General features: G+C 40.4%; 1 protein-coding gene across 9 annotated transcripts in view; it reads left to right on the forward strand.

Annotated features, from left to right (window-relative positions):
• The window catches only part of CRYZL1 (crystallin zeta like 1), a 34684-nt gene extending 18463 nt beyond the window's left edge, over nt 1–16221 (forward strand). For 6 of the 9 annotated variants that reach the window (XM_030578788.1, XM_030578772.1, XM_030578795.1 and 3 more), the window contains 7 exons: nt 336–447; nt 2821–2841; nt 5070–5168; nt 6249–6370; nt 6914–7019; nt 11698–11743; nt 12431–16221. In XM_030578788.1, coding sequence (XP_030434648.1) covers nt 336–447; nt 2821–2841; nt 5070–5168; nt 6249–6370; nt 6914–7019; nt 11698–11743; nt 12431–12530 — 606 coding nt within the window. In that variant the 3' untranslated portion in view covers nt 12531–16221. The other 3 variants (XM_030578815.1, XM_030578805.1, XM_030578824.1) reach the window with 3 other exon arrangements.
• The last annotated feature ends 397 nt before the right edge of the window (nt 16222–16618 follow it).

A 16618-nucleotide genomic window follows, 5' to 3' on the forward strand; every position in this document is an offset into this window, starting at 1 on the left:
ACTTCCTCTCTTCTACAGACATACTCAGAAATTGCAGCTGCATTTACAATACTTTATATAGTGGAGCTGGAATTCAAGCTACAGCTTCTCTGGAAGGAGATTGTTAATCTCCTAGAGCCTGAGCCAAAGCCCATTAAAGTCAGTGAAAAGACTTCCATTGACTTCAGTGAGCACAAGAGCAGGCCCCTAGGGCCATATTTCATTAAGACATCAAAATATTAAGCCTGTTTCAAGGTGTCCTTTGATCGCTCTAGAGCTACCCTTGTAATAAAACTCTTCTTTGCAAACTACATTTCATTACTGTAAATAAACTGATATATAATTTTTCCCTGCAGCCATTTGGTACAATAGCTATTCAGTTAGCACAGCACAGAGGAGCCAAAGTAATTTCTACAGCATATAGTCTTGAAGACAAGCAGTACTTGGAGAGGCTTAGACCTCCTGTGGGTAAGTTATATTCTTTGACACTACTCTTTGTGGGAACAATCATTTGAAATATATTTTTTCAGTTTGACGTTTTTATTTATTTTAATGACTGAAATCTAAAATTCAAACTTAAAAATAAATAGTCTCATATATAGTGTAAAAGTTTAGTCTAATTTCCATTCAAATGCAGTTAACATTTATTTTTAGATGTATTTAACAGGACTTTTCGATCTTCACATCTGTTATGGTGTTGGCTACTTCCCAATACTTCTTATCTAGCAAAAAAGACACTTAATGCCTGGTTTTAGTCAGACTGCTTGGGCAGTCTCTTCATGTAGTAAATAACATTGTTCGAGAGTAGAAAGAAGATGTTACCTGACCATCAGTAGCACAGAATCAATCTCTGTACCTGAAGTCTTTATGACATAATCGTGAGCCCGAGGTATAGTATTTAGCTGCCTAAAATCAGAATTGAAACGAATTGAATTGAATTCAGAATTGGAACAAACTATGGGGAATTAATTTTAAGTTGTTACAGAAACAAGAGGGAGCTCAGTTTCATGATACTGGTCTAATTTCTTTGTCAGAAAATCAGTGAAGTTGTATAACTAGGAATCTAATCCTCTGGAAATTTGAGCCAGTGTCATTCCATTGACTTCAGTGGGTTTCGGATTAAGCTTCAGGTGCATGTTCGTCTATGACCCTTCAGTTCCCAGTTTGTGGTGACATACATTAGGATTTTTTGGAGTAAGGTATTGGGACACTATTCTTGGGAGTCAAAAGATTGTTTTTGATAGGGATACAGGGAAAAATAGATCTCATTTGTGTATTTTAGATTTTTTTTAAAAAGACAATGTAAGCATAAAATCTTGCCTTTTCCAAAATGTGTAAATTGTGTAAATTTAGTACAAGTTTCACTTGAAAGGTAGGTATTAATATTTGGTCTGTATACAGGAAGCTGTTTTCACATATGCTTTCAATAATTTGTTGACTAAAGACAATAGCAAAACAGAGGAAGTATGTTAAACTAGTGAATTCTAATGTTAATTTCAGAATCGGGACAGAATATGAACATAAGTATGAGCGTAATGTATTTCTAGTACAGTGCAGAAGAGACATAAAAAAGAAATGTATACTTATGGTAATCAGCTGCAAAGTTTATTTATATATGTTCCCTGTGACAGCTCTCCTGTGTGTTGATGTCATGGTTCCCTCTGAGCCTTCTCAGTATAGTAAATAGCAGGTGTTTGATACTGGACAGCTTTCATACTGTGTAATACTAGGTATTGGATAAATGGTGGCTTCAAGTCATGAAAAGTGTTGCTTTACGAACTGCTCATCATTAAGTTCAGTGGAAGCAGGAGGGAAGAACTAAAGACCTGTCTAAGGTACATTGAAACTGTTAGTCAGAACCATATATTGCTTCTAGAGTGCTAATGTGATTGTGCTGGTCACAGAAGACTTGGCGAACCTTGCAATAAATATTTGGTTGTTTGTTTTTTTTTAATTTCTATAAAATATGGAGGATCTTTGATTTTGTAAAATGATTTATTACACAGATAAGTCTTGTCTGCACCAGTTGAAAAATTGTTATTGCACCTTGCCGGCAAGAAGTGGGCTTAAACAGTGACTAACACATTTGAATTATAGGCTGGAGCACATTGACCTAAAGTGCAAAATTTATAAATATTCATTGAATATAGCACTAAATGTTCTGTATGTGAATGAAGTGGTTCCAAATAACTAGACTGTTACCTCACATTTTAGACAAATAACTAGACTGCCACCTCACAATTGGTTACCAATCACCCACTTTTTAAAATAGATGTTAAATAATTTTGAAATATATCTGTTTCTTTTTATACCAAGTATAAATTCTGTAACATTAAATTATGCTCTCAGTCATGGCATCATTTTGATTAATGAATGAAAGAAATAGTAGGGTACCCACGATGCATCCTGTGAAACTAATACTCTAGCATAGTAGTTCTCACCATGGGTACACGTTCCCCTGGGGGTACACAGAGGTCTTCTAGCAGGTGTATCAACTCATTTAGATGGGTTGCCTAGTTTTACAACAGGCTACATAAAAAGCACTAGCTAAGTCAGTACAAACTAAGTTTCATACAGACAGTGACTTGCTTATACTGTTCTGTATACTATACCCTGAAATAAGTACAATATTTATATTCATATTGATTTATTTTATAATTATATGGTAAAAATGAGAAAGTAAACAATTTCTCAGTAACAGTCAGGCTTAAAGGAAGGCCACTCTGCCTCACTACAATTCCTTAATAAGTTTGGTTGTTGTTTTCATTTACTGACTCTCCTAAATGCCTGCTTAACACCTTCTTTTTCTTCTCTCCTTTTTTCTTCCTTAATATCAAAAAGGCACGAGGCAACCTTTAATTGGTAAGTTCACTTTGCAAATTTTAGTTTAATCTCTTATGTTTTGGATATGTACCTCCAATTTTATTTGTAATTATTTCAGTTATGTTAATTTAAAGTGCAAAAACTTTACTGATTCAGCTTATTTAAATAGAAATGTCTATTTTATTCCACAAGGTGGAAAAAGTTTAAATTGGCTACTTCTGTATCCTCGTTGTTCTTGATTTCCAGCAACTGGAATCAGATTTTAGTCTTGCTTTCATAACTGTATGTAAACAGTTACTTCAGGGGTGGGCAAACTACAGCCCGCAGGCCGGATCTGGCCCACAAGCCATTTTAAGCTGGCCCACGAGCTCCTGCTGTCTAGCCAGGGCGCTCAGTTGGGGGCCACACTACGCAGCTCCTGGAAGCTGTGGCATGGCCCCACTCCAGCTCCTGTGCGCTCCAATGGCCCCTTCAGGTGCTCCAATGAGAGCTGCAAGGATGGTGCCTGCAGATGGGGCAGCGTGCAGAGCTGCCTGGCCATGCCTCCACATAGGGGCTGGAGAAGGGACATGCCAATGCTTCCAAGAGCCACTTCAGGTAAGCACCACTCAGAGCCTGCACCCCTGAGCCTCTCCCCGCACCCCAACCCCCTGCCCTAGCCCTGATTCCCCCTCCTGCCCTCTGAACCCCTCAGTCCCAGCCCAGAGCACCCTTCTCACCCCGAGCCCCACTCGAGAGCCTGCACCCCCTCACACACCTCAACCCCAATTTTGTGAGCATTCATGCCCCACCATACAATTTATATTCCCAGATGTGGCCCTCAGGCCAAAAAGTTTGCCCACTCCTGAGCTACTGAATAGGTGGTGCAACATAAACCTTATCAACACCTTTTTCTTCAATAAAGCTTTGAAAAGAGAGCCAGAAAGCATTCTTTAATGTGATATTGTGTAATAGCACTATACAGGTTAAAATCTATATAAAAAAATGTAATATGTTAATCTTCACTGCATTTCTGTTAGGTAGGTAATTAACTGTTATCATTATTGCACGGTTCTTTTAGATGAGGATATATCTATCACACAGAACTGGAAGGGACCCTGCTTTCACTAGCAGGACCAAGTACTGATTTTGCCCTAGATCCCTAAGTGGCCCCCTCAGGGATTGAACTCACAACCCTGGGTTTAGCAGGCTAGTGCTCAAACCACTGAGCTAGCCCTCTCCCCTTCACGATGGAATGCGATGAAGTGACTTGCTCAAATCCACAAAGCAAGTCAGTGACACAACCATGATTAAAAATGATGACTTTCTGATCATTCCTCTAGTCTAGTTGTCCCCATTTTTTTTCCGTCACATCCCCCCCCCCCTTTACCCATAATGGAACCTGTCCTCACCCCTCTCTCCCTCTTCCCCATCGGGAGCCGGGCTGTGGTTGTGGGGCAGGAGCCAAGCTTGCAGGGCCGCAGCTGGGGTTGGCGGCAGGGCTAGAGCCAAGCAGGGGGCAGTGTGAGGCTGAGAGCCACTCCTTCCCCGTCCCCCATGCAGGCTGGCCCAGGCCCAGCCACACCTTCCTGAACATTCCTCTGCGCCCCGCTAGGGAGGTGAGTCCCAGAGTATGGGGATCACTGTTCTAGTCCATATTGCTTCTATAATATAGCTCAGTGGTTCTCAAACTGCGGGTCATGACCCCGTTCTAAGCTAGCCCTGGCAATCCCATTAAACTTGCTGGGGGCTGAAGCCCGAGCCCCACAGCCCGGGGCCAGAACCCAAGGGCTTCAGCGCTGGGCAGCAGGACTCAGATTACAAGCCCCCTGCTTGAGACTAAAGCCTTTGGGCTTCTGCTTTGGCTCCCTCACCCACTCAGGCTTCAGTCCCCTCTCCTGGGGTTGTGTAGTAATTTTTGTTTTCAGAAGGGAGTGTCAGTACAATGAAGTTTGAGAACCCCTGGTATAGCTAATTACCTCAGAGTCCTATCATCATCTAATTTTGATCACTGATAGATTTTTTTTTATGCTGTCTTATCATAAATACCACTATGTATTTCATTTTGAGCTTAAATGCTGTTAAATATCCTTTAGTGGTTTGGTTTCAATAAATTCAATCACTGGTCTTAAATAATTTGGAGAACAGAAACTGCTGGACTTCTTTGCTTTGCTGCAGTTTTGTTCATAGCTCATTTTAAAGAATAGAAACTCCATTTGCATGTGTTCTGCTTTGGGTTTAAGTTCTAGATTCTTTCTGTAATTGACCAAACTTCCTGTCCTGTCTAGCTCGAGTCATTGATGTCTCAAATGGTAAGACTGATGTGGCAGAAAGCTGTTTGGAGGAAACAGGCGGGCTGGGAGTGGATATTGTCCTCGATGCTGGAGGTTTGTAACTGCTGCAGAACTGCTCTGCTGAGTGGTATTAAATATTTTTATTTTTGACAAATTGCAGAACACTTCAATTAAAAAACACACCTACATAATAGACAACAATTGTGTCTGTTCTCCCACAATGTGCAAATGCACTTGTGCCTCTGAGTGCCAGACCTCCTTAAACGTATGAGATTACGTCACCCTTTAATGGAAGTATCTGGTACTACTACACAGTCATACAGATTAGTATTAATTGTTAAGTAAACATTTTACTAATTAAATTACTTTTAAATAAAACTCCTTAGACAGTTACATTGCAAATGACTTATTTCCCATGGAAAATATATGATGCTGAATGACTAAAACTGGGACTTTTTTTAATCATTAAAATAAATAAAATTCATCTTCTAAATCCTGCCTGATATCTTTTCTTTTAGTTGAAAAGGAATCAGCATGGAGGAAATTTGTACTACTGCTGTTTTTGCTGTTTAGTGGATAAAGTAAGGACATAAATCTCCAGTGCTGTCAGTCAGCACCTTGCATGAGCATTAAAGCCCAGAGTGAACATGAATGAACTTCCTATGCTGAGACTACTACTCGCTTTATAGTTAACAGGTTTTATTACTATTTAATGATAATTAAAACATTTGTGGGACTTTCTAGAAAAACTTCCACTGAGTTGTTATTTATTACAAGGAACATATATTAATATAATATTACTGGTATTGCATCATAGAGGTTCATATATTTCACTAAAAACATTTTCAGCTGTATTTAATCACTGCCATGCATCTGTTTTGGTCTGTATTCTACTACACTGATCTGCAAATTGTGTATCTCAAAAACAGTTTTTCACCCCATTAAAAATACATTTAGAGTCAATTTAAGACTGAACTGAAAAAACAAGAATAAGGAAAATGTAAAATGTACAAGTCGTGCTTTTCAGTGAGAAATCTTCATGAGATTCTGTTTTTCTTATATATGCAAAACATATTCTTCTGATAAAGCAGAAACTGAATATAAAAAGTATTTTGTTAGGCATTGTACATAATTTATATTCCTTTTTTGTTTTGTTTTTTTGTTTTTTTAAAGTGAGATTATACAGTAAAGAAGATGAGTCAACATTAAAACCGCAACTGCTGCCGCACAAACATGATATCATTACACTTCTTAGTGTTGGAGGACACTGGGTAACCATAGAGAGAAACCTCCAGGTAAGGACAAAATACTGCAATTTATTCTTAATCACAGAGTATTTTAGACCAAATGTCCATAGAACTCTGTCTCTCAGATGAATGGCCTCCCACTGCTAAAATAATATCAATCAGTTTGTGCACACACATGCACAAACACACACAAACCTTGATGTTTATTTCCAAATCCACAGGAAGTATTTATCCTACGACAACATCAATAAATGTCTATTTCTATCATATAACAAATCACAGTGTCATTTTGTATGAGCAGTGGTGGTGGTGTAGAAAAGAAATTACTATAATAGCATGGATACACCATTATTGAAGGGTTCAATCTGTTTGGTTCAAAATATTGAACTAATTTGCCAGTTGTACAAGTACCATTTTTTCAAAAAAATTACACTGTTGTAACTATTATGAATCAGTTCATTTCTGATAGATTTGGAAGGGTTTTTTCTCATCTTTTAGGAGTAAATATAAATCCAACCATCCAGTAATCTGATTGGCTCATACCATTTTCACTTGCGAAAATGTAATGATGTTTCCATTAATTTCTTTAAGCTGGACCCTCCAGATAGCCATTGCTTGTTTCTTAAGGGAGCCACAGTCTCTTTTCTGAATGATGAAGTATGGAATTTGTCAAATATGCAACAGGGGAAGTATCTTTATATCCTTTACTGGTTAGCATCTAAAATCATGATTAATCTGTTTGTGAGAGGGGAAAATTATGAGAAAATTACTAGTATATATTCTAATCTGACAAAGCTCCTAAGCATATGCTACATTTTAACCGTGTGATTAAATGTTTTGCTACTTCAGAAACATACTGTCCATTGTTTGTTTGGAATATCATTTTTATATATATTTCATTATTGCTATGACCAGACTTTTTATGTAGATTCCCTCTAAGTGTATACAGTATCTCCTCGCTTAACGTTGTAGTTATATTCTTGAAATATGCGACTTTAAGCGAAATGTTGTTAAGTGAATCCAGTTTCCCCATAAGAATTAATGTAAATGAGGGGGTTAGGTTCCATGGAAATGTTTTTCACCAGACAAAAAACATTATATACATATACAGCATAAGTTTTAAACGAGTTCTAATCAGAGGATTGTCTGGGGACCTGCTAATGAGCTTCCTGAGCTTCTCCTAAAGCAACAGTGTTGATATCAGGTGAGATATTTCCCAGGGAATGCCTTTCTGCTAAATGATGAACTAGCACTCGGCTGAGCCCTCAAGGATTAACATGTTATTGTTAATGTAGCCTCACACTCTACAAGGCAGCACCGAGGGAGGCAGGAGGGAGGAGACACAACAGACGCACAGCAGTGGCTGAAAACGCTTTCCTATGGAAACTGAACATGATGATGAACCCACTTGGTGTGCACCACTCCCTCCTCCGGACAGCACATGCACAGCTGCAGAGGTGCCAACTTTTCAAAGTGCTGGGGGGTGCTCAACCTCCAGCTCTGCCCTATGCCTGCTCCCACTCCATCTCTCCCCCGAGCATGCTGCATCCTCGCTCCTCCCCATTTCCTCCTCCCCCCAGAGCCTCCTGAATGCAGCGAAACAGCTGATCGCTGCAGACAGGAGGCACAGGGAGGGAGGGGAGATTTGCTGATTTGAGGGGCCCGCCAGTGGGCAGGAGGTGCTGGTGGAGGGGAGCTGATGGGGACGCTGCCAGCCCGGCCTGGTTTCAAGCCCCAGCCCACCACCAGGCAGCAGCTAAACAGTGTTATAAACCAGGGGTAGGCAACCTATGGCACGTGTGCCAAAGGCAGCACACAAGCTGATTTTCAGTGGCACTCTCACTGCCTGGGTCCTGGCTACCGGTCCGGGGGGCTCTGCATTTTAGTTTAATTTTAAATGAAGCTTCTTAAACATTTTAAAAACCTTATTTACTTTACATACAACAATAGTTTAGTTCTATATTATAGACTTATAGAAAGACCTTCTAAAAACGTTAAAATGTATTACTGGCACGTGAAACCTTAGATTAGAGTGAATAAATGAAGACTCGGCACACCACTTCTGAAAGGTTGCCGACCCCTGTTATAAACAAACATTGCACAACTTTAAACGAGTATGTTCTCTAATAGATCAGTGACTTAACAACAAAACAACACTATCCGGGATGACATTAAGTGAGGAGTTACTGTACTTTGGGAAAAACAGAACAGAAAACTAAAACAAATATTTTGAAGAAAGTAAAATATTAGGGCCCAGATCATCAACCAGTGTAAATCAACTTAACTCCATAGAAGGCAATGTAGTTGTGTTGAATTACACCAGCTGAGGATCTGGCACCTTAAATCAAATCTTGTCTATGCTTTTAAATTGTAGGGATTACTTGTTCTCCATTCTTCTAGGCATTAATTTTATCATCTACAAACCTTAACTTGTGTATTGTAATGACTACACTGAAATATTTAATAACTCATTGTTCTAATTTTGTCTTCATAAGGACTGTACTTTAAGAAATTGTACCCTATTTGCAAATTCTATGTACCTACATTCTACTGAGCCGTGTGTGTCTGTGTGTGTGTGTCTGTGCACATGCGCACGCTGCTGGAGAGATGAGTGGCTCTTTTTATTAAAAAACAATATACCTTTTTGTTGCAAATGTAATGATGGTTTTAAGGTCCCTCACAGATCACGAGATCTCCTGAATCATTTTTGCAGTTCAGCAGAACAGGAATGTAAGGATTAAGTCTCTGCATTTTAAAAGGGCGTTAACTACATTGAGACTCTTGGAACAAAGGAAGTGCCCCTCCCCCAACTAAATTGCACAATAGTTTAACCAAAGTTAAGCACTCCAAAGGGCTTGTCTATGTGAACATTGATATGTGGGTGGGGAAACAAGTAATCATGAAATCCTTTTTAAAAAGTTATTTGTTGACATTCCACTTCAGTGCAGCTCTATTAATTTTCCTGATTTAAAAATGACTAATAATTCTGAGAAATACATTTTTTGTTCTTAGCTCTTAAACTAACTAAACAAACAGGATTTATTTTGTAAGCTGTTATGTTGTCCTATAATCAAGGAGCATACTTTATTTACCACAAGTTGTTCAAACAGAATAACAGCATTACCTTGAATTGTTATATTGAAACATTGAACATATGTATGTGATCTGTGCACTGTGAACATTGCAGAAAAAAAACATCAGAAGAGATCCCATGGAGATCAGGTTGAAATGGCTTACATTTTGAATACTAAATTGATTACTCTTAAAATTGAATGAATCCAAGTTACATTTTCTGGTGACTGACAAATTAAGGCTACCACTATGACTATGCTAGCACTTTTGTCAGTAAAACTTTTGTCAATCAGGAGTATGGAAAAAACGACGTCCCCGACTGACATAAGTTTCACTGACAAATGCACCGGTGTGGACAGCGCTATGTTGGCGGGAGACACTCTCCCACAGACATAGCTGCCACCACTCATTGGGGATGATTTAATTATGCTAGCAGGAGAGCTCTCTCCCGTCGGCATAGAGCGGCTACATGGGAGACCCTACAAGGGCATAGCTGAAGCTGTGCCACTGTAAGGTCTGTAAAGCAGACATAGGCCATGTCTACATCTAAAATTTTGCAGCGCTGGTTGTTACAGCTGTATTAGTACAGCTGTATAGGGCCAGCACTGCAGAGTGGCCACACTTACAGCAACCAGCGCTGCAAGTGGTGTTAGATGTGGCCACACTGCAGCGCTGTTGGGCGGCTTCAAGGGGGGTTCCGGGAACGCGAGAGCAAACCGGGGAAGGAGACCAGCTTCGCCGCGGTTTGCTCTCGCGTTCCCCGAACCCCCCTGCAAACCGCAGGGAAGGAGACCTGCTTGCACGGGGGTTCGGGGAACGCGAGAGCAAACCGCAGGGAAGGAGACCAGCTTCGCCACGGTTTGCTCTCGCGTTCCCCGAACCACCCTGCAAACCGCAGGGAAGGAGACCTGCTTGCTCGGGGTTCTGGGAACGCGAGAGCAAACCGGGAAAGGAGACCAGCTTCGCCGCGGTTTGCTCTCGCGTTCCCCGAACCACCCTGCAAACCGCAGGGAAGGAGACCTGCTTGCTTGGGGTTCTGGGAACGCGAGAGCAAACCGGGAAAGGAGACCAGCTTCGCCGCGGTTTGCTCTCGCGTTCCCCGAACCACCCTGCAAACCGCAGGGAAGGAGACCTGCTTGCTCGGGGTTCCGGGAACGAGAGAGCAAACCGGGAAAGGAGACCAGCTTCGCCGCGGTTTGCTCTCGCGTTCCCGGAGCCACCCAGCAAACCGCAGGGAAGGAGACCTGCTTGCTCGGGGTTCCGGGAATGAGAGAGAGCAAACCGGGAAAGGAGACCAGCTTCGCCGCGGTTTGCTCTCGCGTTCCCCGAACCACCCTGCAAACCGCAGGGAAGGAGACCTGCTTGCTCGGGGTTCCGGGAATGAGAGAGCAAACCGGGAAAGGAGACCAGCTTGATTACCAGAGGCTTCCTCCTTCCACGGAGGTCAAGAAAAGCGCTGGTAAGTGTCTACATTGGATTACCAGCGCTGGATCACCAGCGCTGGATCCTCTACACCCGAGACAAAACGGGAGTACGGCCAGCGCTGCAAACAGGGAGTTGCAGCGCTGGTGGTGCCCTGCAGATGTGTACACCTTCAAAGTTGCAGCGCTGTAACTCCCTCACCAGCGCTGCAACTTTCTGATGTAGACAAGCCCATAGTCTTAGTAAAACCCTCTTTTTCCCATTGATATTAGTGTTGCTGATTAGTTCAAATAAAATAGATTTCTTGAAAATGCACAGCATTTATACACTGTGCATGTCCTTGAGAGTAAATCCATATGTTCTGCTTCACATGTTCTTCTGCTACCAGGCTTGTCTTGATTTTTACCTCAGACAACTAGCTATCCATCATTCATATAGATTACTCATACCAAAATCTATCATAATTATTCTCCAAAGAGTGGGAACCACCATGCTCTGTTTAATGACGGACCTTGTAACTAATGCTGTAGCACCATACAGATCATGTAAAACTTGACAGTTTTATTTCTAAAATTGTTATGATACAGCACTAGAACTCCTAGGTAATGTGTCAGATCAACTGATGATGTATTTGTTAGAGGATACATTCGTCTACCTGCTTTGTTTATTTTGTTTTAGGAAGCATAGTTTGTAACACATAATCAAACATGGACCTCAGATTAACTTTATTTTCAGTCTTTAAATTATCTCATCTAAGCTCTGACCCTGGGAGATCTGCACAGATACATGGATCTGCCCAGGGCAAATCTGATAGCAGAACTGTGGACTTAAAGATCAGTCCCTTGTGTGTGTATTGTTACCTTAACAGCCCATTCAGATACGTATCTTAGAAGATGTAATGGAGAAGTTATCCAATAGTGTTTTCAGGTAAGACAGAAGTACCATAGTGAAAACAAACTCTCTAATTAATACTGAGTTTTTAACGTGAGAAATAACTATTCTTCAGAAAACTCTTGCCACCTATACTGTCAACTCAAAGTGAGAAAAATTCTACTGAATCATTTATATGAAACTATTTATGGTCTATCCGTGTGACTAGCCTGCAGCATTGCTATATGGAAGATTTGGGTCTAATTCCTGGTTTTTCTCTCCTTGGTTCAGCACTGCTTGGAAATCCAACAGAGGCAGCACATTCTTTCCTTGCGGGGAGAGAATACCTTGTGGTGCTCACAGTACCTGACTGAAGAGTGTTGCTAGCTCTAAATGTAGATCTTTCTAGGCTTCCTCTGTCAGAAGAATGATGGAGTCAATAAAATTTGAGGCTGCCATAAGTGGGAAAAGGGAGATCCCTCACAGCTTACACAGAGAATGGGAAGAGTAGCCCTACCCCCGCCAAAAAAAAATTCAGGATATCTTGAATTAAACTTCTGTTTCCTGTTTGCTTTACAGCTCTGCAGTTCTTCCAGGGATCCTAGCAGAGCTATAACATTTTCATTTTGTTTAAGGAGTAAAGTTGACATTGTAAAATGTAAAGTCTACAGCAATAGTCTTGGAATGTTTCTTATTGGTCTGAGCATGCACACCAGACAGTTCTGACAGATTGCTCCCTTTTAGGCCTCAGTTGGATGAACCAGTCCCATTGTATGAAGCCAAAGTTTCTATGGAAATAGTTCAGAAGAATCAAGCAAGAAAAAGACAAGTCATCCAATTCTGAAGCACAATTTCCTTGTTTCTAAGACTGGGAGACAGAGATATGTAATATATTTGAGAAGTAAATTGGTGTGCAACTTCAAATAGTGCTGTAACTAGGGTCTGAAGATAATGTCTGGGCTGTGAATGTTTTGGTACTGAGACTTTTCGTTTCCCCATATCAAATCTAATAGAATGATTCCATCAACAACTTTAAAGAGATACCATTAACTTAAAAATCACATCTGTCTGATTTTTCCCTCCTATTACTGTTATAAGTAACATCTAAGATTATTTTGGGGTTAGAGAAAAAATATTTTTTCTGATTGTTCAGTTTTATTTTTTGCATTTGACAGCATCTAAATAGTCTGCTTCAGTCTTTGACATACTCTTTTTAAACAGGAAGAGAAAAATATTAAAAAATAGGAAAATGTAGTAGTAAAACTAGCAAAATTGGCAGAGGGATTCTAGGGATAGGCACAACTTATTTGTAACAAGGTTGGGGTTTTTTTTGTTTTTTAGGGTTTTTTTTTCAAACTTATTTGTTTTCAAGTTTATTGTGTCCCTTTAAGATTTGAATTACTGTTCTACAACCATTTCATAACATCCCACTTTTATATAGCTATAAAATTAAGGTAGACAAATGTGAATGAAAGATTACACAGATATGCGGTCAGTCTTTCGCTTTAGTGTTCAATTCATGTTAATGTTCAATGCACTTTATTGCACATAGACTTTGTTCCTTTTTATATTGCTAAATAGTAGGAAATGTAAACTGAATTTCCATCTCTGACATCATTCCTAAAACACCTTCTGTGTTCTTTCATTTACACCCTTTCACTTTTGCTCTTTAAGAATAACTAGTCATATACTAATGTTCATGAGATCAGCTTGTCCAACACCATTCTCCTTTCTACCATCACACACACCAGCATCCATCCTGTTACCGCTTGAGATCTGAAGCACATTAATAGAGCAGTTGGGTACAATCTAAATATCACTGTCGGATGGGATGGTTCAAACAGTGAGCACTTGCACTTTGAAATCTAGGTATTACATTCTTAGATTTAATCCTGAGTAACAGTATGCAGTGTCGTCGTAGCTGTGTTCATCCCAGGATATTAGAGAAACAGGGAGGGTGAGGTAATATCTTTTATTGGGCCAACTGCTGTTGATGAAAGGAAGAAACTTTTGAGTTTACATAGAACTATTAATCAAATCTGAGAATTTTTTTGGGTTTTTTTCCCCCAGACCTGAGAAAGAGCTCTGTGTAAATTCAAAAGCTTCTCTCTCACCAACAGAATTTGGTCCAATAAAAGTTATTACCTTACCCACCTTTTCTCTCTACTGTACTGTAACAGTATGTCAATTTGCCTTGGTGTGCTGTTTTTCTAATCACTGGGATTATCGCATATCCACAGTAAATCAGGTTATAAGTATGAAAAAAATCTCATTTTTCCGTTTGTGATACAATGCAAGCTTGAGAATAGGTGCTGTTTCATACAGAACATACACATATAAAATTACATTAAGGCATTCATCTCTCTTATTTAAAATCAGTCTTGAACCCATGATATATCCAGCAGTGTATTATATTTATTTATTCTCCTGTCACTTTCATGTCAGTTTCAATACCTACAAAATAAAAGGAGAGAGAATAGAGGGAATAGAAATAAAAATGAAATGACAAAGATGGAATCGGTTTAACAAAACTAGAAAAGTAACAATAAAACAGCAAAAAGAATTGAGAGACTTCTAGGTCCTAGAACTATCAGTCTGTTGGGTTTGTTTGTTTTTTTAACCCATACTCTGTACATTTTGACTGTTGGTCTCATGAGTGGGGGGGGGGGGCGGGATATTTTGCAAATTGTTTTGGTGAATTTGAATGAACTAGGTCCATTGCACAACAGCATAGTCTCCTTCTTGACATTTCCTCCACAGCCCCCCACAGGGACATTGTAGGAGTGGCATGCCAACACGTATGTCCTTGGAAACTTAAAGCAGTAAGTGATGGTGAGGGGTCATATGCATGTCCCTCAAACCCTACGTACGATAGACTGATGATATAAATGCCCCACCCCTTTTAACTATCCCTTAGTTTCTCTCTCCATCAATGTGAGCAGTTATGAAATTAATTCATTCTATTTCTCTATGGAGTATTAGCTTAGGTACACTTATATAGAGCCTAAAATTAGTCTAAAGCTATTAGGGTAGACTTATGCCAAGTTTTTCAAAAATAGTAGCCTAAAGCTAGGCTCCTAAATCCATATTTAAGCATCTGAATAAAGCGACCTGATTCTCAAAAGTGTTGCACACCCAGCAGCTCCTGTTATCCTCCTTAGAAAGTCTCTTCCACTAAAGAAGCAGCAGCAGCTCCTAAAGGGATTTTTCAGCCTCATCTAGTCTACTAAGTCAGAGGTGCTGCTAGATGTGGATTTGGACACTTTCTTGGAGGAAGAACCGGTTAGGCTTCTAAGCTGCTATTTCTACCACAGCTCGTGATGAGGCTGGGTTGACTGCTTTCTCCTCTCTGAGTGCAGCAAAGCCTTCTAAGACCTGGTAGGCAGAATGGCATCTGCTTTGGATATTCATCTAGCAGCTTTGGTCAGCAGGACACACTTGCTTTAGTCTGTCCGAAGAAGTGTTGAATTCACCTGTCTCTGTGGCCTCAGTCTCTGGATGGCTGTAGGTTTTTTGACACGGTGATAAATCTGTCTGCATTGGGTCTACACTAGCTCACTCCACAACAGTGCAGTGGCACCAGTGCTAAGCTAATGCCAGGAAAATCACTTGTGTAGACAAGGCCCAGGTGTGGAAGACTCCTCCCTGTTCTGTCCCTTTAGCTAACAGTTCTGCTTCTTTTAGCATATATCATTCTAGTAAACATGTAAGGCTACTGTGTAAATAGCCTGTAATTAATAGCTTTGATATATCTTCAAATCTTTTTTTCCTCTGTATTACTCTTATATACATATTTTCCCTTGGGCAAGAGTGAGCTGTCTTCCTAATAGATTTAAAGAGATCGTTAATATTAGGGTGGGTTGGACTCTTCACTGGAATGGAAAAAATTGGTGCAGTTTGGAAATATAGTCTAAAGTCAGAGGACTAAATGAGTGTAATAGGAGCAAATGAAAATAGCTTGTGCTGGTGAACAGTGGCACGCAGATTCTCCCTCCAAGTACCATTATATATATATATATAACAAGCAAAACTAGTGAACAGCTGCTGCTTAGCCAGTACCTACACAATATCTGTGGTTGAATAATATAAGAACACAAGTGTATAGCCTCCAGTTTTAATATCTGGTAGACCATTTCCCCCTCTACCTTTGATTACAGCCTGTTTCTTTTGGTGCTTGATGTGGGTAGGGGACCTTCCTTCTTTCAAAAGCTGAATTAGGCTCACATTCTGCCCATCTTGTTTGAAGCATTTGGAATTTTCCAGACTCCCATTATCAGATAAATACAGCTGCTGCCCATGCCAGGCCAACCATTTTATTTACATAGCAGATAAATGTAGTCTTCTTGGAAAACAGCATCTTGGTACTTCTAGTTTTTTTCCCCTCCCAGTTTTGAAATCAGTCGCTGTAAGTCAAAAGCGTAAATGTATAGACATTGATTGCAGTTTGAAATTGCAAATTATATTTTACTCAAAATCATTTATAGTTTAAATTACCTCTGTGGATACTTTTTGCAATAAAAGAGGAGTTCTCTCTCCCCCCTCAGGACATGATTGGTGTGAGCTATAGCTATAGGAGTGTGGGTTGGCATAAGGTACACGTGTGTGCACTGCATGTACACTGTGCAGATGGTCGATGGAGGGGTGTGTCAGAGAAGTGAGGTGCACACATGATGTGAGTGTACAATGCACGCAGATGGCCTGGGTGTATGCAAAATTCAAACTGGAGGTATACTGCACACCTTACCCCAGCCACTGTTCCGTGCGCCAGGGTTTAAGCGGCAATTCGTTTAGAAAAGCAAGTCTCTACACCGTCTGGCTGCACAGAAAACTTCCGAACGTCACCCAAGCGTTGCTACTGCGCCGCTGCCTGCCCAGGTGAGACGACAGTCCTGAGGGACGCGAGGTTCGCTGCTCACGTCACAGCGCGGGTCC

The sequence above is a fragment of the Gopherus evgoodei genome, chromosome 1, assembly GCF_007399415.2.
Source record: "Gopherus evgoodei ecotype Sinaloan lineage chromosome 1, rGopEvg1_v1.p, whole genome shotgun sequence".
NCBI classification, from domain to species: domain Eukaryota; kingdom Metazoa; phylum Chordata; order Testudines; family Testudinidae; genus Gopherus; species Gopherus evgoodei.